This window comes from Anomaloglossus baeobatrachus, chromosome 5 (assembly GCF_048569485.1).
Source record: "Anomaloglossus baeobatrachus isolate aAnoBae1 chromosome 5, aAnoBae1.hap1, whole genome shotgun sequence".
Classification (NCBI taxonomy): domain Eukaryota; kingdom Metazoa; phylum Chordata; class Amphibia; order Anura; family Aromobatidae; genus Anomaloglossus; species Anomaloglossus baeobatrachus.
In genome coordinates, this window is record NC_134357.1 from 526,763,991 (window position 1) to 526,788,864 (window position 24,874).

Consider the following 24,874-nt stretch of genomic DNA (forward strand, 5'->3'; position numbering starts at 1 on the left):
ATTGACTCATTTTACTAGCTAATTTAATCTGGTTACCCGGATAAAACCCTATTTTTCCTTCTCCACAACAGCACCCAGGAGAGAGGGTCCACCCACCTCGAAGGACAGGAAATCTACAGCTTTTAGAAGGTAGAGCCTCTATAAGCTTCAGTGCTTACCTGTCCTTCGCGGAGGGAAGCCTACAGCACCTGGCGCTGCCGTTAGAAGAAAGAAGACTCACCTTTTTGCCATCTCCGGGGAGGGATGGGAGCACGGACTAGTTCGGCATCGGTGCATTCCCTGCGTAGACCCCTGGCAGCACCCGGAAAGAGGAGCATGGCCTGGTTGGAATCGGTGTCTACTGGGAACCTGGGGGCTGGAGTGGTTGGCAGCCGAGGAGGCTTCCGGAGGACTGCGGAATCCGCTTAGGTGATCTGATGCTGTCTACAAGCGGCCAGTGACCTGGACCGGAAGTGGAGTGTTCTGACTGCAAGTGATGTCACGGCGGCGGGAAACCGCCTCAGATTCCAAATTGCTGAAGGAGGAATGGTGCTTTGCCAACATGGAGCAGCCTACAGAGACCGTGGAAGAAACTGCACCTCTGGCCCTTGTATTCTGGCTCCTTAGTGGGTGAGCCTAGGGGTTCCCTGATGCAGTTGTAACTGTCTGCATGTTCTGTTTGTTCTGTTCTGCAAGCCTAGGCAATCACTGTCCAAGACAAAACATAGAGAATGTGCCCTTTGCAGGATTTAGCTGGCTGCTACCTATAATAAGAAGTTATGTCAGGCCTGCAAAGACAAGACATTGTTGCAGGAGTTCCCACCCCTCTTAGAGAATTTGAAATCCCAAATTAAGGATGAGGTAAAAAGGTCCTTGAGGGAGGTTATGCCGGGCATGTCTTCAGAGAGACAGATGGCTACGGGAGACTCCAGCACAGAAGATGACGGGGAGATCGATAGATTTTATTCAGATCATTCCTTATCCTCATCATCTTCAGACATTGAGAGAGGGCAGCCATGCTTCTCAATAGAGGATATGGAAAGGCTAGTAAAGGGGGTGAGGGTTACTATGAGAATTGAGGATGTCAGAGAGCCCAGAACCGTTCAGGACATCATGTTTTTGGGGCTGGTAGCTCTTAAACCTAAATAAAAAGACCTTCATTCCGAAAGAAAGGAAAAGAAAATATCCATTTGATTCAGAAGTGGGGGATAAAATCTGAAATATAGATGCCGCCATCTCCAAATTATCCAGAAATATAGCCCTCCCATTCGACGACGCAGGATTATTAAAGGACCCCTTAGACAAAAAAGATGACAGTTTCCTGAAAAGAGCCTGAGAATCGGGGTCAGCGATTTTCAAACCAAACATTGCAGTCACATGTATTGCTAAGTTGCTGAGTGTGTGGCTTGCTTAGCTGGAGACACAGATAAAGGACAAGTGTCCAAGAGACCAGCTGCTGTCAAGTCTCTCGGTTATTAGGAAAGTGGCAGTCTTTCTGACTGATGCATGGGCGGATGCTGTGAGGCTCACTGCACGGACTTGTTCCCTTTCAAATTCTGCCAGCAGAGCCTTATGGTTGAAGAACTGGAGGGGAGATTTCCACTCCAAGTCGAGGCTCTGTGGGGTCCCGTGTGAAGGAGATCCCCTCTTTGGAAAGGCCTGGATGAAATACTGGAGAAGGGATTCCCAAAGACTAATCTCCCAGACTTTAGAAGATCATTCAGTCCTGGTGTGAAGCCCCACAAGTGCAGTGTCGGTGCATTACCTTCAGGGACTCCACTCGGCTGGATCTCGTCACAGGTAGGGAATCTTCTATTTGATTGTCGTGACGCCACTCTCAGATTTGCGGTCAATGGGGACCGCCACTGCAGGTTAAGGGATGCCTGGGGCTGATGGTGGGTGCAGCCAGTTGTAGTAGCCTCCTGAGAGTGAGGCAAGCCCCAGGGCCCTGCGTAGATGTGTAGAACTACAAGGCGCAGAATGACTCAACACAGGCAGAGTGTCTTTCAGGGTTTTTACTCACAGTTGATAGGGTGAGTAACCCGGGCGTAGCTGGGATGAACCAGGCGGGAACCAGGTATCCTTCAGGCTGACTTCTGATGGTGACTACCAACTCGCCTTCCTTAGCCCTTGGTGGTTTGGGGTAACCCCGACTTTTAGTCCCTATGGGGGTCACCCAGGGAAGTTGCTGAAGCCTCACTCCCCTTCGTTTGCCGTTTGCTTGTTGCCTGGGCCAGATCACTCCAGCTGCTTGCCTCCTGTGAGCTATGGGCCCTAACTGTGGCTACGTGGCTGCGGCTTTTGTGGTGTTGTGGTGTGGGCTTTGAGGGCCCCACACCGGCAGGTTTAGCAAAAGAAAGCTGGATCTATCTCCGCTTCGGGATCTGCCGCCCGTTTGGGCCTGGTACTCCCTAGCAGTCTCCTTACTTCCCACTCCGTGCTCTCTCTCTAGCTGAGATGGGTTTCGGGTAGCACTCCTAGGTGACCGTTCTCCCCCGTCGGTAGCCACTGCGCGGACGCTGTCAGACTACAGCAGCCCAGGGGAAGGGGTCAGCTCTCCTCGGAGCTCCCTGGACTCTGCTCTGAACCGGCTCACATCTGGGACCTTCACTGCTGCTCCTGTGTGAGCTCCACTTTCCTGCTCCTCACTCCTCCACACTCTGCTGCAGACTGTTTACTCCTCCTTCTCTTTTCCCCTTTTGTGCCTGCCTACGCCACCTAGCAACCAGACTCTCTTACCACACCCCTTGAGAGGAGATGGAGGCTTTTGGCCCCCCTCCACTATTCCAGTGAAGGTGAAGGCTTTTCCCCCTCCTGGGATCCCCAGGGGTCCTCTCAAAGGTACATGTGTGAGACCTGATCACTATGCGCCTGTGTAGTCACACCTCGGTCAGCCTTCTGGATTACCTGTATTGTACTGTCCCCAGCATGGGTGCAGTACTCAGTGGTGCCTGACCAGGTCAGGGGCGCCACATTCCCCCTTAGTTATCACCAGCACGTCCTCGGGCTGCAAGACAACATTTTTAAAATGCATAAAACATTAAAACATGTAAAACATTTTTTTTAAAAGCACCAGGTACCATACATCACCACCCTCCACCCACAAGTCCGTTAACCCACCCAAAACCCTCTCACGTTGGCCGCGCCTTCAGCCACTTTTGGCAGGATGTAGAGGCGGCTTTCATGGGCTGGTGGTCTTCAGGGTATACCTGGCCTGGTGAAGCCGCGCCTTCAGCCACTTCTGGCAGGATCCAGAGGCGGTCTCCACAGTTGGTGCTGACCAGGTACCCTCTTTGTGGTGGAGAGCCAGGCCCCATAAACAGGCATGCTCTCTGGTTGCAGGTAAGCCAAGGCCCTATATACGGACGTGCTCCCTGGTTGCAGACGAGCCAAGCCCCTAAACAGGCTGACTCTGGTGGCGGTGGTGCCCTTTGGTGTAACTATTTACACTGCGAGAGTTTGTGGCTATAGCCAGTTCATAGCCTTAAGGTTCATTTCTCACATCAGTTTATGTGGGCACATACTTAAACTTGTAAAACGTTGCAAACTTCAAAACTGGTAACTTGCTGTATTTCCTATGTTATTTACATGGATTCCTCCTCTTCACCAGGGCTTGGGCCTGTAGGGCTGCGGCACCTGCTGCTTTCTCGCTCTCTGTCGTCATCAGTGGTAGTCTCATCAGTAGGTTCCTTGTCTTTTCTTTCTCTGTCTTCATCTGTTTCTTTTCCTGTGTCTGTTTCTTTATCTTGCAGCATGGGATGGCTGTAGGGTTTGCTGGTACATGGTGCTACGTCGAGCGCATACCACCCTCTTTCTCCTTGATGCATGGTAAACTGTACGGAGTCTCCCATCTTTAAGTTTCTTCCAGGATGTCCTCTGGGCAAGTGGGCTCTGACGTCTCTTCTATTGACGAAGATACCTTCCTTTATACCAGGTGCAACGATGAATCCGTATCCTGACTTCAGGCTAAAGTCTTCCACAATTCCTCTACAAAGGGGTCCTCTGACCTGTGCTTTGGCTCTTCTCAGGAACCTTTTTTCTTCTAGGTCTCGGGCCGTGACTTCTCTCTCCTCTGGGGATGGCGGTGCAGGGAAAGACTGGGTTCTGCTTCGGCGCCGTGTCTTGCGGACTGGATTCTGCGAGGTACAGCTTACCAGCTCCCAGGTGAGGCTTTTAGGCAAATCTTCTTCAGCAGACGGTGTCAGGTCTTCTTCATCCCAGCGGGAATATGGCAACATCTCCGGCTCTGGGCATGGATCCACTGCTGTTATCTCCGGGGTCAGCGCCTCAGCTTCCTGGCCTCCTCTCCCCCTTAGTTCTTCTGAGCACTCCTTCGGTGGCAGTGCTGGGGATGGGCTTCCTTCAGCAGACCCAGACGGGGACCTCTTTGACGTGGTTTCTGCAGGAGTTGTCGGAATCCTCTTGGGGGTGTGCGGAGGGAGCATGTACTGATCCACCATTTCCTGTGGGAACTTGGCCTCCATGTCAGCCTTCAGCTGCCAGTATGCGGGGTCCTCCCCCAGCGTGGGCTTCCTAGCAGGGACCTCCTTGGACTGGGGAGCGATGTCTGCTCTGGCCTTGCAGGCCGGGGAAAATGGTGATGCAATCTCTTGGCGGGCCGCGCCTGGCATGGCGGCGGCCTGGTCTTGGCGGGCCGCGCCCTGTATGGCGGCGGCCTGGTCTTGGCGGGCCACGCCCTGTATGGCGGCGGCCTGGATCGGCGTCGCTGTCGCGATGGGATCGGTGCAGGCTGGGCTGGGCGTCGCTGCAGCGATCGGAGCTTGGCGGGCCGCACCTGACGGGGCTGCGGCCTGGTTCAGCACCTCACTTGCGGCGCGGACGAGCGTTGCGGCTGCGGTAGGGTCTTGGCGGGCCGGGCCTAGCAGGGCGGCGGCCTGGGTCAGCGTTACGCCTGCGGCGCGGATGAGGGTCGCGGTGGCAGCCGTTTCTTTGCGGGCCGGACTGGGCGTTACTGCAGGGACCGGGTCTTGGTGGGCCGAGCAGGGCATCGCTGCGGCGGCCTGGGCTTGGCGGGCTGCACCTGGCGTGGTGGCGGCCTGGCTCAGCGTCGCCGCGCCGGGCGCCTCTTCAGGGACCGCGGGCGTGGCAGCAGGGGTCGGGGCATCCGGGCCGGCAGGGGTAATACTGGACTCACCCATCGGTGGCAGCATCGGGGTCTGAGTCGTTGCCACTCGGTCTGGCGCTCGGCGCGCGGCTCTCCCTTCATAGGCCTGAACCGCGGCAGCCATCTCCAGAAGTTCCATGCGTTCTTCTCTGATCTGCTCCACGACCCGGGTCTCCAGTCGGTCGCAGAACTGGGCCAGCTCCCGATACCACCAGGCAGCGGAGCCGGGTTCTGGGTTTCTGCGGTCAGACGCCATTTCTTCTGCGCCCTCTTCTGCACGATTTCCCAGCAGTGGACTCGTCGTTGCCTCTAGTAGCAAGCTGTTCAGTTTCCGCTCTGCCTCTTTCAGCAGCTCCTCTCCCAGCAGCAGGCTTCTGGCTCCCTTTCTGTCCCGACGTCTCTGGACGCTTCCGCTCTCTTCACAAGCGAGGTCAGAACTCTGCAGGGGATCTCTGGGTAGCCACACCTCTTCGTGGGCGGTAACTTCTCCCAGCGCGGGCTGCTGTTGTTTTTCAGCGCGCTTTTCATGGTGGCAAGATGGCGGCGCTTCCAATTTTTCAAGCGGACCGCCCAGGCACATGGTCACCTGTCTGAACAGGTCTAGTCCTTATCCTGTTCGTGACGCCAGATGTGAAGCCCCACAAGTGCAGTGTCGGTGCATTACCTTCAGGGACTCCACTCGGCTGGATCTCGTCACAGGTAGGGAATCTTCTATTTGATTTGCGGTCAATGGGGACCGCCACTGCAGGTTAAGGGATGCCTGGGGCTGATGGTGGGTGCAGCCAGTTGTAGTAGCCTCCTGAGAGTGAGGCAAGCCCCAGGGCCCTGCGTAGATGTGTAGAACTACAAGGTGCAGAATGACTCAACACAGGCAGAGTGTCTTTCAGGGTTTTTACTCACAGTTGATAGGGTGAGTAACCCGGGCGTAGCTGGGATGAACCAGGCGGGAACCAGGTATCCTTCAGGCTGACTTCTGATGGTGACTACCAACTCGCCTTCCTTAGCCCTTGGTGGTTTGGGGTAACCCCGACTTTTAGTCCCTATGGGGGTCACCCAGGGAAGTTGCTGAAGCCTCACTCCCCTTCGTTTGCCGTTTGCTTGTTGCCTGGGCCAGATCACTCCAGCTGCTTGCCTCCTGTGAGCTATGGGCCCTAACTGTGGCTACGTGGCTGCGGCTTTTGTGGTGTTGTGGTGTGGGCTTTGAGGGCCCCACACCGGCAGGTTTAGCAAAAGAAAGCTGGATCTATCTCCGCTTCGGGATCTGCCGCCCGTTTGGGCCTGGTACTCCCTAGCAGTCTCCTTACTTCCCACTCCGTGCTCTCTCTCTAGCTGAGATGGGTTTCGGGTAGCACTCCTAGGTGACCGTTCTCCCCCGTCGGTAGCCACTGCGCGGACGCTGTCAGACTACAGCAGCCCAGGGGAAGGGGTCAGCTCTCCTCGGAGCTCCCTGGACTCTGCTCTGAACCGGCTCACATCTGGGACCTTCACTGCTGCTCCTGTCTGAGCTCCACTTTCCTGCTCCTCACTCCTCCACACTCTGCTGCAGACTGTTTACTCCTCCTTCTCTTTTCCCCTTTTGTGCCTGCCTACGCCACCTAGCAACCAGACTCTCTTACCACACCCCTTGAGAGGAGATGGAGGCTTTTGGCCCCCCTCCACTATTCCAGTGAAGGTGAAGGCTTTTCCCCCTCCTGGGATCCCCAGGGGTCCTCTCAAAGGTACATGTGTGAGACCTGATCACTATGCGCCTGTGTAGTCACACCTCGGTCAGCCTTCTGGATTACCTGTATTGTACTGTCCCCAGCATGGGTGCAGTACTCAGTGGTGCCTGACCAGGTCAGGGGCGCCACACTGGCAGGAGAAATAGGCAGCCCAGAGACCTGGAAAGGGGAAGTCAGACCTGGAAGGAGGGACCCAGGAAAAAGGACTCCAGAATGGAGGGTGTTTTTTTTCCAGGGCTTTCAGAAAACCCAGAAGACAATGATGCCAGGACCCAGGTAGGTGGGAGGCTGTTGAGGTCCCTTCCTGCCTGGATGATTTTAGCAAGCTCATGGATTCTGGGCACAGAAGCCAAGGGGTTGAAGCTTAAATTTTCCATCCCTCCCTCAGAGAGGTTCATAATCAAAAACACCCAGAACTTCCAGCAGGCCTTGGAAGACGGAATGAGGTCCTTGTTACGAAAAGCCGTACTCACCCCGGTTCTGCAAGAAGAAGGGAAAGGTTTTTACAGCCCACTCTTCTTAGTAAAAAGTATCCTTTAGAACCATCATAAATATAAAGGGTTTAAATCAATTTATAATACAGAAGCATTTCAAGATGGAGACAGTCGCTACGGTAGGAAGGCTTCTAAACCCAGATTGTTTCTTGGCAACTATAAGACCTCAAAAAAACACCAAAAAGGAGCCAAGACAAATGATATGTGCACACACAGAATGTGGTGAGCCTTCCTCATAAAGATGGCTGCAGCCGAGGTGCAAGATGCTGATGTCACAGCCACTCAACCTCCACATTAGGGGGGAGGGGCGGCTGCTTAGCATAAGACATGCACACTAATAAGGCTTGCACTGGGAGCCCATCATATAATGAGTGAAATGCACAGTGTCTGAACTGTGACCTATAAATGACGCCAGAAACCCAGGTCAGGCGGGCAAAACAGCACTATATAAGTGCATCTCGCACGGATACACGAGACGCACAGTGTCTGAATAATGGCCTATAAATGACGCACAACACCAGGTCCAGGCGGGTCAGTTAGCACTATGAGTACATAACACATGACAGGCTCACCATTTAACCACCTGAATTCAAAAGGTCCACACACATCCTGCAAAAATGGATAAAATGTGCCATACCTCAAATAGTGAGATATTAGTTTATATTTTGGCCCAAAATATGTAAGCTCGCAATCCGTTCGTCAAGGATTCTCACACTTGCGAGTCCCTACACTGAATTAGTTAGAAAAACCACAAAAAACTACATCAAAAAAACACCAAAAAGGAGCCAAGACAAATGATATGTGCACACACAGAATGTGGTGAGCCTTCCTCATAAAGATGGCTGCAGCCGAGGTGCAAGATGCTGATGTCACAGCCACTCAACCTCCACATTAGGGGGGAGGGGCGGCTGCTTAGCATAAGACATGCACACTAATAAGGCTTGCACTGGGAGCCCATCATATAATGAGTGAAATGCACAGTGTCTGAACTGTGACCTATAAATGACGCCAGAAACCCAGGTCAGGCGGGCAAAACAGCACTATATAAGTGCATCTCGCACGGATACACGAGACGCACAGTGTCTGAATAATGGCCTATAAATGACGCACAACACCAGGTCCAGGCGGGTCAGTTAGCACTATGAGTACATAACACATGACAGGCTCACCATTTAACCACCTGAATTCAAAAGGTCCACACACATCCTGCAAAAATGGATAAAATGTGCCATACCTCAAATAGTGAGATATTAGTTTATATTTTGGCCCAAAATATGTAAGCTCGCAATCCGTTCGTCAAGGATTCTCACACTTGCGAGTCCCTACACTGAATTAGTTAGAAAAACCACAAAAAACTACATCAAAAAAACACCAAAAAGGAGCCAAGACAAATGATATGTGCACACACAGAATGTGGTGAGCCTTCCTCATAAAGATGGCTGCAGCCGAGGTGCAAGATGCTGATGTCACAGCCACTCAACCTCCACAACTATAAGACCTCAAGGATGCCTATTATCATGTGCCTAAATTTTCAGGGACATCAGAGGTTTCTCAGGGTAGCAGTATTTATTCAGGGTCAGCTTACCTATCTGCAGTTTTGAACCCTACCTTTTGGTCTCTCAATGGCTTCCAGAGTATTTACAAAACTGGTGGCAGAAATGTCAGCATACAATAGGGAGAAGGATATCATTTTTATACTCTACCTAGACAACTTCTTAGTGGTAGGAAGATCACAATCAAGCTGCAGGGAGGTGATAGGTCAGGTCTCGGATATTTTAGCCGAACTCAACTGGCTTATAAATACAAAAAAATCAAACTTCGACCCCCAAACAGATACCAACCTTCTTAGGCATTCTCCTGGATTCCAGATGGCAAAAGTTATTCCTTCAAGAAGAAAAAATAGGAAGACGAGAGGAAGTAATACGGAACCTAGTAGTCGAGCCAGTTACCACTCAGGAGAGCGAAATCAGCCTTTGGATCCCTAACATCTTGTATCCCTGTGGTTATCTGGGCCAGATGCCATTTTTGAAGGCTCCAATGGGAAATCTTAAGGGAAATGGGGGTATGGAAAAGGCTGAACAGAAAGATTTCCATCTCCCAGTCCACCAAGGACTCGCTACGTTGGTGGCTGAAGAGACAACCTCTGCAGGGGCGTACCATGGGATATAAAGAACTCAGTTATCATAACGACGGACACAAGCCTCTGGGGGTGGAGGACACACATTGGAAAGAAAGTCCTTCAGGGGGAATGATCAAAGGAATTCAAAAAGGAGTCATCAAACCTGAGGGAGCTGTCAGCCATAAAGATGACGCTCGAGGGAACCTTGCGGGACTTGTCAGCCCACCATGTCAAGGTCTTGTCGGACAATATAACAGCAGTAACCTACATAAACAGGCAGGAGGGTACAAGATCCAGGAAATAGATGACAGTGGCAGCGGATATGCTAGTCCTGGCTAAATCAAACTTTGTTATTGTCCGCATATTTTCTGAGAGGCAGAGAAAACTCGACAGCAGACTTCCTCAGCTGCCACCAGCTGATTCGGGACGATTGGTTGCTAGATCCAGAAATATTAGACAAGATCACTCTTAGGTGGGGCAGGCAAGTTATAGATCTGTTTGCTGATCGGTCAAACAGGAATACCATTAGATTTTTTTTTTCTCTAAATCTAGGGGACTGCCCTATTGGGATAGATGCCCTACTCCAAAACTGGTCTCACTAATCCTGGTTGTCGTAAGGAAAATTCAGTCTGACCGAGCGGAAGCTGTTCTCCTAGCCCCCTCCTGGCCCAGAAGGTCTTGGTTTACCTGGCTTTGCCTAATGTTAATAGAGGACCCATAGATCCTTCCGGAGGTCCCAAGCTTAGTATTCCAGGGTCCCATCCAGCATCCAAACCTGAAGAGCCTTTATGTGCCAGTGTCACATCTGAGCAGAAGCTCTTAAAATCTAGGGGCTTTTCTGATAGCCTGATAACCATGTTAATGGGGAGTAGGAAAAAGGTCACTACTACCATTTATGGGAAAGTCTGGAGAAAGTTTTTAGATTTCTCGGGTATCGATCCGTTAGAAAGGAAGCGAGTGCCTTGGCCTGCTATTCTGCTATTCTATTATCCTCTGTTGCTGACAACTTTATCTTCCAAAAGGTAGAGGAGATAACAAGGGGATCTGCTACCTTGGATCTAATCCTTACAAACAGGGAGGAAATGGTTGAGGAGGTAAGGGTGGCTGGGACCTTGGAAAGCAGTGACCATGCTATCATAGAGTTTTGGATAACTAGAGGAGGAAGACCGGTGAAAACTCAGACTTCAAGGCTGGATTTCAGAAAGGCAGATTTTAAGGGACTCAGAAAGAGGATAGCAGGGATTCAATGGCCGTATGTCCTTAAGGACAGAAATGTCCAGGAAGGATGGGACAATGAGATTCTCAAAGCGCAATTGTTAGCAATCCCTATAAGAGGGAAGAATAAGAAACATTTAAGGAAATCAGGATGGATGAACACAGAACTTAATTTCTTTCTTCCTTTTTAGCATGTGTTTATTATTAAATGGAAAGACGGAGGCATATCTAGAGAAGAATATAACACCATCTGCAAAACCTGCAGGGCACACATCAGATTAGCCAAAGCTGATAATGAAATAAGGCTTGTCAACAGCTATAAAAAAGGATTTTGGAGTTATGTCAAAAATAAAATAAAAGTCAAAGATGTTATAAGAATTTTCCAGGATGAAAATGGTAAAGTTGTAAAAAATGATGTTGAGAAGGTCGAACTTTTAAATTGTTATTTTGCATCTGTTTTCTCTGAAAAAGTAAAAGTAAAATCAACTGATCTTCACCGTTCTATTGTAGGATTAGAAGAATCCAGGCCATCAATAAACAAAGAGATGGTGAGGGAATACTTAGTTACATAGTTACTTAGATTGAAAAAAGGCCTAGGTCCATCTAGTTCAACCTTCCTCCACCAGTTCTACATTTGGTCACTAAGTCATTTATAACCAACAATGTTGTGTGTACTGAGGAAATCATCCAGCCCTTTTTTAAAAGCTGTTATAGTATCTGCCATTACTACCTCTTGTGGTAGGGCATTCCACAGTCTGACTGCTCTAACTATAAAGAACCCTTTCCTATTTAGCTGTCGGAATCGCTTTTCTTCCACTCGCAGTGAGTGCCCCCTGGTCCTTAGTATTGTCTTTGGAAGGAACAATTCATGTGCCAGTCCTTTATATTGACCACACATGTATTTATACATATAAATGAGATCTCCTCTGAGACGTCTTTTTTCTAAGCTAAACATATCTAACTTTTTCAACCTGTCGTCATATGGGAGGCCTTCCATTCCTTGTAGTAGTCTAGTTGCCCGCCTTTGAACTGACTAATTTCTGAATGTCCTTTTTAAAATGTGGAGCCCAAAACTAGATCCCATATTCCAGATGTGGCCTTATAAGTGATTTATAGAGGGGTAACAATACGTTGGGATCATAGGATCTAATCTCTCTTTTTATACACCCTAGAATCTTGTTTGCTTTTGCAGCTGCTGCTTGACATTGAGTGCTGCTGCTCAGCTTATTTGTAATGAGAATACCCAAGTCCTTCTCCTGTTCTGTAGTCCCGAGTTTACTTCCATTTAATGTATACGCAGTTATAGGATTACTTCATCCTAGTTGCATTACTTTACATTTATCAACATTAAATCTCATTTGCCAAGTATTTGCCCATTCTGACATCTTATCCAGATCTTTTTGTAATATTTTACTATCAAGGTCAGTTTTTAATATCCTACATAGTTTGGTGTCATCAGCAAAGACTGATACTTTACTATCAATCCCATCCACAAGGTCATTAATAAAGAGATTAAAAAGAATTGGTCCTAGCACAGATCACGGTACACCACTGCTGACTATAGCCCATTTAGAGAATGTACCATTTATGACTACTCTTTGTTTCCTATCTTTTAGCCAATTCCTTACCCAGTTGCATATAGTTTCCCCTAGTCCTTGCTTCTGGAGCTTTAGTATAAGGCTATTATGTGGTACAGTATCAAATGCCTTAGTGAGGGAATACTTAGCTAACATTAATTAATTCAAGTCCCCAGGTCCAGATGAATTACACCCCAGAGTACTGAAGGAGATAGCAGAGGAAATATTAGACCCACTCTTCATAATTTTTGAAAATTCTTGGAGAACAGGAGAAGTTCCAGAAGACTGGAGAAGAGCAAATGTTGTCCCTATCTTCAAAAAGGGGAAGAAGTTGAACCCAGGGAACTACAGGCCTGTGAGCCTGACTTCCATACCAGGAAAGATCTTTGAACAAATTATTAAACAACATTTATGCAAGTACCTGGATGAGAATGAAGTGATTAACCAGAGCCAGCATGGGTTTGTACCTAATAAGTCATGTCAGACTAACTTAATTTCCTTCTATGACAAAATCACTGACTGAGTGGATCATGGAAATGCAGTAGATATAGTATATCTTGACTTCAGTAAAGCATTTAACAAAGTATCTCATACAATCCTTATTGAAAAAAATGGCCAAGTGTGGAATGGACAAGGCAACTGTTAGATGGATTCGTAACTGTCTTAGTGATCGGAGTCAAAGAGTGGTCATAAATGGCTGCACATCCAGTTGGAAGACTGTCTCAAGTGGGGTACCACAGGGCTCTGTCCTGGGCCTCGTGTTGTTCAACATCTTTAGCAATAATTTAGATGAAGGTATTAAGGGTAAACTGATTAAATTTGCTGATGACACAAAGCTAGGAGGAATAGCTAATACTAGAGAAGAGAGAGAGAGAGGATTCAACAAGATCTAAACAAGCTGGAACAATGGGCAGCAACTAATAGAATGTTTTTTTAACAGGGAGAAATGCAAAGTCAGTCATCTTGGCAAGAAAAATGAAAAGAGCATATACAGCATGGGAGGAATAGAGCTATCCAAAAGCATGTGTGAAAAAGACTTAGGTATACTAATAGATCACAGACTGAACATGAGTCAACAGTGTGACGCAGCAGCAATAAAGGAAAACACCATTCTAGGATGTATTAACAGAAGCATATAGTCTAGATCACGTGAAGTCATTATCCCCCTTTACTCCTCTTTGGTCAGACCTCATCTGGAATATTTTGTGCCCAGTTCTGGGCACCACATTTTAAAAAAGACATCAACAAACTGGAGCAAGTTCAGAGAAGAGTGACCAGAATGGTAACTGGTCTGCAAACCATGTCCTATGAGGAACGGTTACAGGATTTATAGGATTGTTTAGCTTGCAAAAGAGAAGACTGAGAGGAGACTTAATAGCTGTCTACAAATATCTTAAAGGCTGTCACACTGTAGAGGGATTAGTTTTATTCTCATTTTCACAAGGAAAGACTAGAAGCAATGGGATGAAACTGATGGAGAGGAGACACAGATTAGATATTAGAAAAAACTTGAGTGTAACAGACTGCCACAAGAGGTTGTGAGTTCTCCTTCAATGGAAGTCTTTAAAAAGAGGTTGGACGGACATCTGTCTGGGATGATTAGTGAATCCTGCTTTGAGCAGGGGGTTGGATTAGATGACCAAGGAGGTCAATTCCAACTCTAATATTCTATGATTCTGCAGTTCCTTCAGAGGGGGCGAGAAATAGGGTTGAGTTTTGAGTACACTCAAGGTCCACATCTGTGCGTTGGGGGTGCTTTTTGATTGTAAGGTGGTGGATCAACCCTGGGTGGTAAGATTCGTAAAGGCGGTGGGTCGTTCTGTATCAATACCCCAACCTCGTTTACCCCCATGGGATCTAAATCTAGTTTTGAAAGCCTTAACCAGGCCCCCCTTCAAGCCCCTGGCAGAATGCACTAACCCTCAAGACCTCACTTTTTGGTAGCTCTTACATCAGCGAGAAGAATAGAGGAGTTGCAGGCTATCTCAATAAACCAGTCCTTTACAGAAATATTTTTGGATAGGGCAATCCTTAGACCTAATCCAGCCTTTTTACCAAAAGTAGTTTCTAGGTTTCACCAGTCTCAGAAGATAGTGCTTCCTTCCTTTTGTGATAAATGCCCTCTCCTTCTTGGGGTTAACACCTTAGATGTTAGGAGATGCCTTTTATGATAGCTAGAGGTGACCAAAGAGTTCAGGAAAGCTACCACCCTTTTTGTTCTTTTTTCAGGGTCCCGGTAGAGGCCAGCCAGCGTAAAAAGAGTCCCTAGCCAGATGGGTCAAAACAGGGATCACTCTGGCATACAGAGCAGGGGATCAAGATCCTCCCCTGGGCTTAAGGGCTCACTTTACCAGGGCCTTTTCCACCTCTTGGGCTGAAAGAGATAATGCCTCTCTGGAGCAAATCTGTTAAGCTGCCACATGGTCTTCACTATCTACCTTTTTAAGCACTATAGGTTGAATCTTGGTGATAGTGATCTTTCATTTGGGAGAAAGGTATTATAGGCGGTGGTCCCTCACTAGGGGATTTCTTGATAATGTCTCCTGGGTGCTGTCGTGGAGAGGGGAAAAATCGGTATTACTTACCGGTAATTAGATTTTCCCGAGCCAGGACAGCATCCTCTCTTTTCCCTCCCTTATTTCTGTTCTTCCCTAATTTTAGTGTTGGTCCTTTGTCACTAGTGTGGAGTTTTTTTTCCTTTTTGTCTACGGGTGTTCAAAAAAAAAAAAAAAATATATATATATATATATATATATATATATATCGGTGTGGCATATATCTTGTCATTTCTTAAATATGTGTACTAATATGTGCATACCTCCCAACCGTCCCGGATATAGCGGACAGCCCCGATTTTATACTTTAGTCCCGTTCTCACGCCCGGGAACCTCTGTGTCCCACAGTGCAGTGAGACGCAGCTGCCACGCCCCGCACTCTGCCGACCACGCCCCCTCCGGATGCCTGCCACACTGTCTGGATGCCTTCCTTGGCATCTATGCTCCTGGCCACGCCCCTTTATGGTCATCCACACCCCCTCTCTATGCTGGACACACACTCCTGGATGCCTTCCTTGTCCCCTCCTGCTGCTCTCGAAGCTGGCCACCACCCCTCTGCCTGCCCCCTCTACCCAAGATGCTCACATGTGACAGACTCATCTGCACAGCGGCTGCTTCAAAACCGTCAGATCTGCAACTGAGGTAAGTGCACCAGCAGCAGGGAGAGTGCAGTGCATGCAGCAGGGAGAGTGCAGAGTGCTTGCAGCAGGGAGAGTATAGAGTGCTTGCAGCAGGGAGAGTGCAGAGTGCTTGCAGCAGGGAGAGTGCAGAGTGCTTGCAGCAGGGAGAGTGCAGAGTGCTTGCAGCAGGGAGAGTGCAGAGTGCTTGCAGGAGGGAAAGTGCAGTGTGCCTGCAGGAGGGAGAGAGCCGTGTGCCTGCTGCAGGGAGAGAGCAGTGTGCCTGCTGCAGGGAGAGAGCAATGTGCCTGCTGCAGGGAGAGAGCAGTGTGCCTGCTGCAGGGAGAGAGCAGTGTGCCTGCTGCAGGGAGAGAGCAGTGTGCCTGCTGCAGGGAGAGAGCAGTGTGCCTGCTGCAGGGAGAGAGCAGTGTGCCTGCAGCAGGGAGAGAGCAGTGTGCCTGCAGCAGGGAGAGAGCAGTGTGCCTGCAGCAGGGAGAGAGCAGCGTGCCTGCAGCAGGGAGAGAGCAGCGTGCCTGCAGCAGGGAGAGAGCAGCGTGCATGTTGCAGGGAAAGTGGAGAGTGCTTGCAGCAGGGAGAGAGCAGTGTGCCTGCAGGAGGGAGAGAGCAGTGTGCTTGCAGGAGGGGAGAGCAGGGGAGAGTCCAGCACTTGTCTTCTCAGGTCCCCCTGTGCCTGCAATAGAAAAAGCAGACAAACATGGGACACGGAGAAAGCAGCCAGAGGAGCTCTCAGGCTCTGGTGCTGCAATGCTGCAAGCCTGTGCCCTCAGCGCCCCCCAGCACCACACCAGCCTGTGCCCTCAGCGCCCCCCAGCACCACGCCAGCTTGTGCCCTCAGCGCCCCGCCAGCTTGTGCCCTCAGTGCCCCCGCAGTGCTGCCAGCATGTGCCCTCAGTGCCCCCCGCAGTGCTGCCAGCCTGTGCCCTCAGTGCCCCCCGCAGTGCTGCCAGCATGTGCCCTTAGTGCCCCCAGTGCTGCTAGCCTGTGCCCTCATCACCCCGCCAGCCTGTGCCCTCAGTGCCCCCCGCAGTGCTGCCAGCATGTGCCCTCAGTGCCCCCCGCAGTGCTGCCAGCATGTGCCCTCAGCGCTCCCCCGCAGTGCTGCCAGCTTATGCCTTAAGCACCCTCCAGTGCTGCCAGCTTGAGCCCTCAGCGTCTTCCACCGCTGCCAGCCTGTGCGCTAAGCATCCCTATGGCCAGTATGTATGCCCCACAGGCCACCACTGTCAGTATGTAGGCTCCACAGGCCCCAGTAATGTGTATGTATAGGAAATCATTGCAATGCAGACAATTCGTTCCAAAACTTGTTAAATGTCCCATCCTGGTCCCCTGTTGTGCCATTCCACACATGCACAAACTCACACACACACACACACGCACACGCACATATTATATGCTCACCTTACCTTCCGTTCCATCGCCGGCCTGCTGGGACTTGCTGTTTTCTAGCATGGGCTGTGTATCGGGTAACCATGACGACGAGGGAGGAACGTCCGCATCCAGAGCGCTGACGTCAAAGGCAGGAGCCTCTGATTGGTCAGCGCGCTGCGTTTGAGTAGCGTCTGACAGTGGAAGTTCCTGCTTCGTCGCTGATGGTTACCGATACACAGCCTAGAGCGGCGAACTACAGGACCCAAGAGGCCGGCGATGGAATGGAAGGTACACATGTTATGCTCACCTTACCTTCCGTTCCATCGCCGGCCTCCTGGGTTTTGTAGTTCGCCGCGAGGATTCCTTCCTCATTGCGATGCATCGGCGAACTACAACTATGTGCGCATGTTGCGTTTTTTCCCCGCGTTAACGCTGCGTTTTGAACTGCAGCATTTCAGTGCCAAATTGCATGTGTTCTGCTTCCCCAGCAAAGTCTATGAGAAGTCCGAAAATTCAATGCGGACGCTGCATTTATAAACGCAGCGTTTTGGATGCCAAAAATCGCTGCGGAAAAAAAAAGCAGTATGTCAGTTCTTTTGTGCGTTGCAGCTGCGTTCTCCACCCATTGAAATCAATGATATGGGTCAAAACGCAACCAAAATGCACTTGAACTGCATTTTTGTTGCGTTCCGCATGCTTTTTTGACAAACAAAATGCAGGTCTTTTCAGTCTTTCTCTGTCGATGTCGGTCAATCTCCCTCTGTTTGTCGGTCTCTTTCTCTGTCAGTTGGTCGCTCTCTGTCACTCTCTGTCCGTCGGTCGGTCTCTCTCTCTGTCTCTCTCTCTGTCTCTGTCCGTCGGTCAGTCTCTCCCCCTCTCTCATACTCACCGATCACAGGCGAGGCGCTGCACAGCTGTCACACTGCTCTGGCGGCTTTTCCTCTTTTGAAAATGCCGGCCGCTCATTATTCCATCTCCTATTCCCTGCTTTCCCCGCCCACCGGCGCCTAAGATTGGTTGCAGTTAGACACGCCCCCACACTAAATGACAGCTGTGTCACTGCAACCAATCACAGCCGCCGGTGGGCGGGTCTATAACATGCAGTAAAATAAATAATCTTAAAAAAACTGTTGTCCCCCCCCCAATTTTGATACTAGCCAGGGTAAAGCCACATGGCTGAAGGCTGGTATTCTCAGGATGGGGAGCTCCATGTTATGGGGAGCCCCCCAGCCTAACAATATCAGCCAGCAGCCGCCCGGAATTGCCGCATCCATTAGATGCGACAGTCCTGGGACTCTACCTGGCTCATCTCGAATTGCCATGGTGTGGTGGCAATCTGGGTAATAAGGAATTAATGGCAGTCCATAGCTGCCACTAAGTCCTAGGTTAATCATGGCAGGCGTCTCCCCGAGATATCTACCATGATTAACCTGTAAGTTAAAGAAAATAAACACATACACCCAAAAATCCTTTATTTGGAATAAAAGACAAAAAAAAAACCTTCCACCATTTTATTAAACCACCAAATACCCCTCCAGGTCCGACGTAATCCACATGAGGTGCCGCGACGCATCCAGCTCTGATACATGAAGCTGACAGGTGCGGCCACAGACCACGATTGCTCTCTGTCAGCTCCACGCAGCAACTGAAGTGAGCCACATGATCAGCCATGACACTCAGGTTACCCGCGGCCACTGCTGGATCCTCCAACTGTGACAGCAAGTCGCCCGAGTGACTGAAGTGAGCTGCGCGATCAGCGATGACGTCACAGGTGAGTTGCGGTCTCAGGTGGAGGACTCCAGCTGGCCGCGGGTAACCTGAGTGACAGCACCGCTGATGGCGCTGCTCACTTCAGTCACTCAGGGGATTTGCGGTCACCGGTGCGTCCTTCAAGGGTGACCGCTAACCAGGACGCGATACACAGACAGAGCCGCGGGATGACAATGAAGTCGGGTGAAGTTCATCTGAGTTCATTCTCATCTTGCAACTCTGTCTGTGTCTGCTGTTAGTGGGCATGTAGCAGAGCTGAATTGACGGGGGAACGCACTGTCAAAAATGCATCCAAAACGCATGGAAAATGCATCCAAAATGCGTGAGTTCTGGGTGCATTTTTTTTTTTTTTTTTTTACTTTACAAACGCAGTGTTACATTTGTCCAGTCTGCCAGAGGGTGTGTTCTTTTCCGCACTGCACAGAAAGCAACATGCGCACATACCAAGTTGAGGTCACGCTGGCATATCACATGTGATGCGATATGCTAATGACCCTCGGCTCCTGCTGTGCTGTGAGCGTGAGCCATTACACTGTGATGTGATCCTGCCGTCGGATCACAGCTGAGGAGGAGAGGGAGGGATTAAGGATGTCAGGCGTTCAGTTGGGATGAACCCTGGGCCATGCTGTCTTTCTAAAGGCGGCCGGATCAGCGGACGAGAGCACCCACTGACCCCCGTGTCTCCACAATTGGAACAATCAGAACAGTAAGTTGCCTGTATTCATTTATTCCTCCCATTAACCAAAAGCACAGTATTATTACAGATATTTTATCTAATAGAGCGGATCTGTCATGAAGTCTGCAGTTTTGTACATGGGGCAGATCTGCTTTAAAACAGAATTTTGTGGTTTAAAATATTCTAGTTTAAAAGTAACACAGCCAAGTTTGCATTTATATTTTAATTTACTACTTAGAAATAAATATATGTACCGTATTTTTTTCGTTTTATAAGGCGCACCGGATTGTAAGACGCACCCCAAATTTAGAGCTAAAAAAAAGTAAAAAAAAAAAATGGGGTCCGTCTTATAATCCGGTGTTCTCTTACCGGAGGGGGCCAGCAGTGGTGGTGAAGCGGGGTCACAGGAGGCAGAGGTTGTGCTGGCAGCCGCAGCGGGTCAGTGGTGACAGCGGCGTCCGTGGTGGGAGCCGTGGCGGCGGGTGACAGGTGCAGCAGGCCGGTTAAGTAAGTGTCTCAGTGTGTCCGCGGTCCCGCTTCAAATGATGGCGCCTGGAGCGGCGCATGCGCAGATGGAACGCTCATCCAAGAGATCCATCTGCGCATGCGCTGACTCCCGGCGCCATCATTTGAACCTGGGAACGCGGACACACTGGGATACCTGCCGCACAGCCGCCCGGCACGCACGGAGAGCCAGCCGGCTCCAACGGGCACCCGGCTGCCTACCCGCACGCACGTACAGAGAGGCAGCCGGCACCGATGGGCACCCGGCTGCCTGCCCGCCCACATACATTGAAGAAAAAACAAAAAGCCAGCACCAAATGTGCACTACAGCACTAAACATTCCAAACTGTACTTATTTTAAAAATTTTTGAGATTTTTGGCAAAAAATTGCAATTTCTTGAGCTGCTTCGCCACGTCACGGCAAATCTCATTTGAAGCAGTCCTACACTAAAATATTTTTATAAAATGTGCCATACGGCCTCACATATGAATAGTAGAACTGCTCTTAGCAGCACTCACCTGGTCTATTTCAATCCCGTACCCATGACTGAGTCATGGCTGTGGGCGGGACAGGTCCAAGCAAATGCTGCATGAAGTAAACAGCCTGTGGACAAAGCCTGATGACTTAATGTGAACAGTCACCAACCGCCAAAATCTAGACAGATGGAATACATCCCAAATTGGGGTGCAAAGCAAGGTGGAGGTCAACCACCGACCAATTCAATGAAGAAAAAACAAAAAGCCAGCACCAAATGTGCACTACAGCACTAAACATTCCAAACTGTACTTATTTTAAAAATTTTTGAGATTTTTGGCAAAAAATTGCAATTTCTTGAGCTGCTTCGCCACGTCACGGCAAATCTCATTTGAAGCAGTCCTACACTAAAATATTTTTATAAAATGTGCCATACGGCCTCACATATGAATAGTAGAACTGCTCTTAGCAGCACTCACCTGGTCTATTTCAATCCCGTACCCATGACTGAGTCATGGCTGTTGGCGGGACAGGTCCAAGCAAATGCTGCATGAAGTAAACAGCCTGTGGACAAAGCCTGATGACTTAATGTGAACAGTCACCAACCGCCAAAATCTAGACAGATGGAATACATCCCAAATTGGGGTGCAAAGCAAGGTGGAGGTCAACCACCGACCAATTCAATGAAGAAAAAACAAAAAACCAGCACCAAATGTGCACTACAGCACTAAACATTCCAAACTGTACTTATTTTAAAAATTTTTGAGATTTTTGGCAAAAAATTGCAATTTCTTGAGCTGCTTCGCCACGTCACGGCAAATCTCATTTGAAGCAGTCCTACACTAAAATATTTTTATAAAATGTGCCATACGGCCTCACATATGAATAGTAGAACTGCTCTTAGCAGCACTCACCTGGTCTATTTCAATCCCGTACCCATGACTGAGTCATGGCTGTGGGCGGGACACATACATGTACAGAGAGGCAGCTGGCACCGACGGGTACCCAGCTGCCCGCACGCATGCACAGAGAGGCAGCCTGCACCGACGGGCACCCGGCTGCCCGCACGTACGTACAGAGATGCAGCTGGCACCTACCGGCACCCGGCTGCCCGCACGCACATCCGCCCGCCCGCACGTACAGAGAGGCAGCCGGCACCAACGGGCACCCGGCTGCCTGCACGCAGCCACAGGCACCCGGCCACCAGAACGCACCCGGTCGCCTGACAAACAGCACCCCGGTAAGCTGTATTCGGATCTTAAAATGTTTGGGAGGAAAAGTGTGTCTTATAATCCGAAAAATATGGTATATTTTTTTAATTATTGTTTCTAAAACAATGATTGTCATTGCTGACTGGGTGTGGTAAGAGGCCTGGCCATGGGCGTGGCCTAAAAATTTGCCGCGGCACGCAGAGCGCGCCGCAAACTTTGTCCCTCTTTACGTTCTTTAAAAGTTGGGAGGTATGTATGTGTCATACTAACTAAACAGAGTCCTCTCATGCTCTGTAAACCACTGAAGCATATACAGAGGCTCCACATTTTAGCAGCTATAGGTTTCCTATTCTTCGGGGTGGGTAGACCCTCTCTCCTGGGTGCTGTCATGGCTCTGCTAAATCTAATTACCAGTAAGTAATATCAATTTTCAGTCTTGTGTATCCAGTGCTTATACAGTTACTTTGTTTTTTTATATGTTTCCCCTTATTAACTGCAGAAATTGTATTTATTATGATCCTACGATTTTTCATCTTTTTCCCATTTAGGTTTCTACAATATTGGAAGTTCTCAGTAAATATCTTCTATTTTAGAGAATCTTACTGATTAACCTTTCAAGGATGGATATGGACAGGGGCAAGATGGCAGAGAGGTTATTACACCTCACCCTAGAGATTCTCTTCCGGATTACTGGAGAGGTGAGAGATTCTGATGACTTCACATTAGAGTGCCTACAAGTAGTATTCAACCCCCTGCAGATTTAGCAGGTTTACATATTCGGAATTAACTTGGCATTGTGACATTTGGACTGTAGATCAGCCTGGAAGTGTGAAATGCACTGCAGCAAAAAAGAATGTTATTTCTTTTTTTATTTTTTTTTTAAATTGTGAAAAGTTTATTCAGATGGTCATTTATTATTCAACCCCTCAAACCACCAGAATTCTGTTTTGGTTCCCCTAAAGTATTAAGAAGTATTTCAGGCACAAAGAACAATGAGCTTCACATGTTTGGATTAATTATCTCTTTTTCCAGCCTTTTCTGACTAATTAAGACCCTCCCCAAACTTGTGAACAGCACTCATACTTGGTCAACATGGGAAAGACAAAGGAGCATTCCAAGGCCATCAGAGACAAGATCGTGGAGGGTCACAAGGCTGGCAAGGGGTACAAAACCCTTTCCAAGGAGTTGGGCCTACCTGTCTCCACTGTTGGGAGCATCATCCGGAAGTGGAAGGCTTATGGAACTACTGTTAGCCTTCCAAGGCCTGGACAGCCTTTGAAAGTTTCCACCCATGCAGAGGCCAGGCTTGTCCGAAGAGTCAAGGCTAACCCAAGGACAACAAGGAAGGAGCTCCGGGAAGATCTCATGGCAGTGGGGACATTGGTTTCAGTCAATACCATAAGTAACGTACTCCACCGCAATGGTCTCCGTTCCAGACGAGCCCGTAAGGTACCTTTACTTTCAAAGCGTCATGTCAAGGCTCGTCTACAGTTTGCTCATGATCACTTGGAGGACTCTGAGACAGACTGGTTCAAGGTTCTCTGGTCTGATGAGACCAAGATCGAGATCTTTGGTACCAACCACACACGTGACGTTTGGAGACTGGATGGCACTGCATACGACCCCAAGAATACCATCCCTACAGTCAAGCATGGTGGTGGCAGCATCATGCTGTGGGGCTGTTTCTCAGCCAAGGGGCCTGGCCATCTGGTTCGCATCTATGGGAAGATGGATAGCACGGCCTACCTGGAGATTTTTGCCAAGAACCTCCGCTCCTCCATCAAGGATCTTAAGATGGGTCGTCATTTCATCTTCCAACAAGACAACGACCCAAAGCACACAGCCAAGAAAACCAAGGCCTGGTTCAAGAGGGAAAAAATCAAGGTGTTGCAGTGGCCTAGTCAGTCTCCTGACCTTATCCCAATTGAAAACTTGTGGAAGGAGCTCCAGATTAAAGTCCACATGAGACACCCAAAGAACCTAGATAACTTGGAGAAGATCTGCATGGAGGAGTGGGCCAAGATAACTCCAGAGACCTGTGCCGGCCTGATCAGGTCTTATAAAAGACGATTATTAGCTGTAATTGCAAACAAGGGTTATTCCACAAAATATTAAACCTAGGGGTTGAATAATAATTGACCCACACTTTTATGTTGAAAATTTATTAAAATTTAACTGAGCAACATAACTTGTTGGTTTGTAAGATTTATGCATCTGTTAATAAATCCTGCTCTTGTTTGAAGTTTGCAGGCTCTAACTTATTTGCATCTTATCAAACCTGCTAAATCTGCAGGGGGTTGAATACTACTTGTAGGCACTGTACATCATTCTTATCTATGGGAATAACAGATGGACAGAACTGGAGAGGTGAGGACTCTGGAAATGTCTGTAGTGAGATTTATTAATGTGTCTCTCCATAACCAGGATTACACAGTAGTGAAGAAGACCTCTAGTGAGCGCTGTCAGGACCCTGTGTCTGAGGGATGGGGAAGACCCCTGAGCCCAGTCACGGAGCCTCCACCTCACCCCCTGATACATGAGGACATCAATGACCAGAAGATTCTAGAACTCACCTACAAGATGATTGAGCTGCTGACTGGAGAGGTGACACTGCTGGGAATGCTGGGACATTATACAGTAACACAATGAAGGGATCGGGGGGATGACGGTATCATTGTATGTGTCAGGTTCTTATAAGGTGTCAGGATGTCACCGTCTATTTCTCCTTGGAGGAGTGGGAGTATTTAGAAGGACACAAAGATCAGTACAAGGACATCATGATGGAGGTTCCCCAGCTCCTCACATCACCAGGTAATAGACAGAACTAAATACAAACAATTTTAGGTTGTGTGTGTATGTAAACAATGAATTCAGTCCCTGTATGTGTTTCCTCCAGTTCGATCCAGTAAAAGGACAACACCAGAGAGATGTCCCCGTCCTCTTCTTCCACAGGACTGTAAACAAGAAAATCTCAGTGTGAAGGTCTTGTGCTCAGATTTGTTTTATCCATCTGTATAATATGTTTTATACTTGTGTAGTAAGAACAGTGGAGATGGCAGGATTAGAGCTGATCATAGATGTGACTTCTCCATCTGTCTGTGACTTTTACAGTATTTTTTTCAGGGTAAAGATCTGACCCATATTAATACTACAGAGACATATGTGAGGGCTAATGAGCAGAGTAAAGAGGAGATTTTTACAGATAATCGCACAGGTGAGTAGTAATCACTAAATGCAGAGAACTGTCAGATTCTTCTCAGTCACATCTTTCAGGTTTTTCAGCTTTCGTTTCACCCCTTCTACAAAAATACTAGATAAATATTGATGAAAATAGGAATAAGGTGGTGGATAAGTTCACCTGAATTAACTGTTACTTTTTAGTTATTCTCAATGCAGCTCAATAATAGGTAGTGTTGGAGTCTGGATTATTTACAATGGTTAATAGTC

General features: G+C 48.8%; 1 protein-coding gene across 1 annotated transcript in view; it reads left to right on the plus strand.

Annotated features, from left to right (window-relative positions):
* Positions 1-24,874, plus strand: part of LOC142312103 (uncharacterized) — a 45,323-nt gene that overhangs the window by 14,749 nt on the left and 5,700 nt on the right. Inside the window, exons 2-6 of the mRNA XM_075350984.1 lie at positions 21,976-22,125; positions 23,852-24,031; positions 24,115-24,238; positions 24,324-24,409; positions 24,551-24,641. Coding sequence (XP_075207099.1) covers positions 22,048-22,125; positions 23,852-24,031; positions 24,115-24,238; positions 24,324-24,409; positions 24,551-24,641 — 559 coding nt within the window. The 5' untranslated portion in view covers positions 21,976-22,047. The remainder of the gene's footprint in view (positions 1-21,975; positions 22,126-23,851; positions 24,032-24,114; positions 24,239-24,323; positions 24,410-24,550; positions 24,642-24,874) is intronic.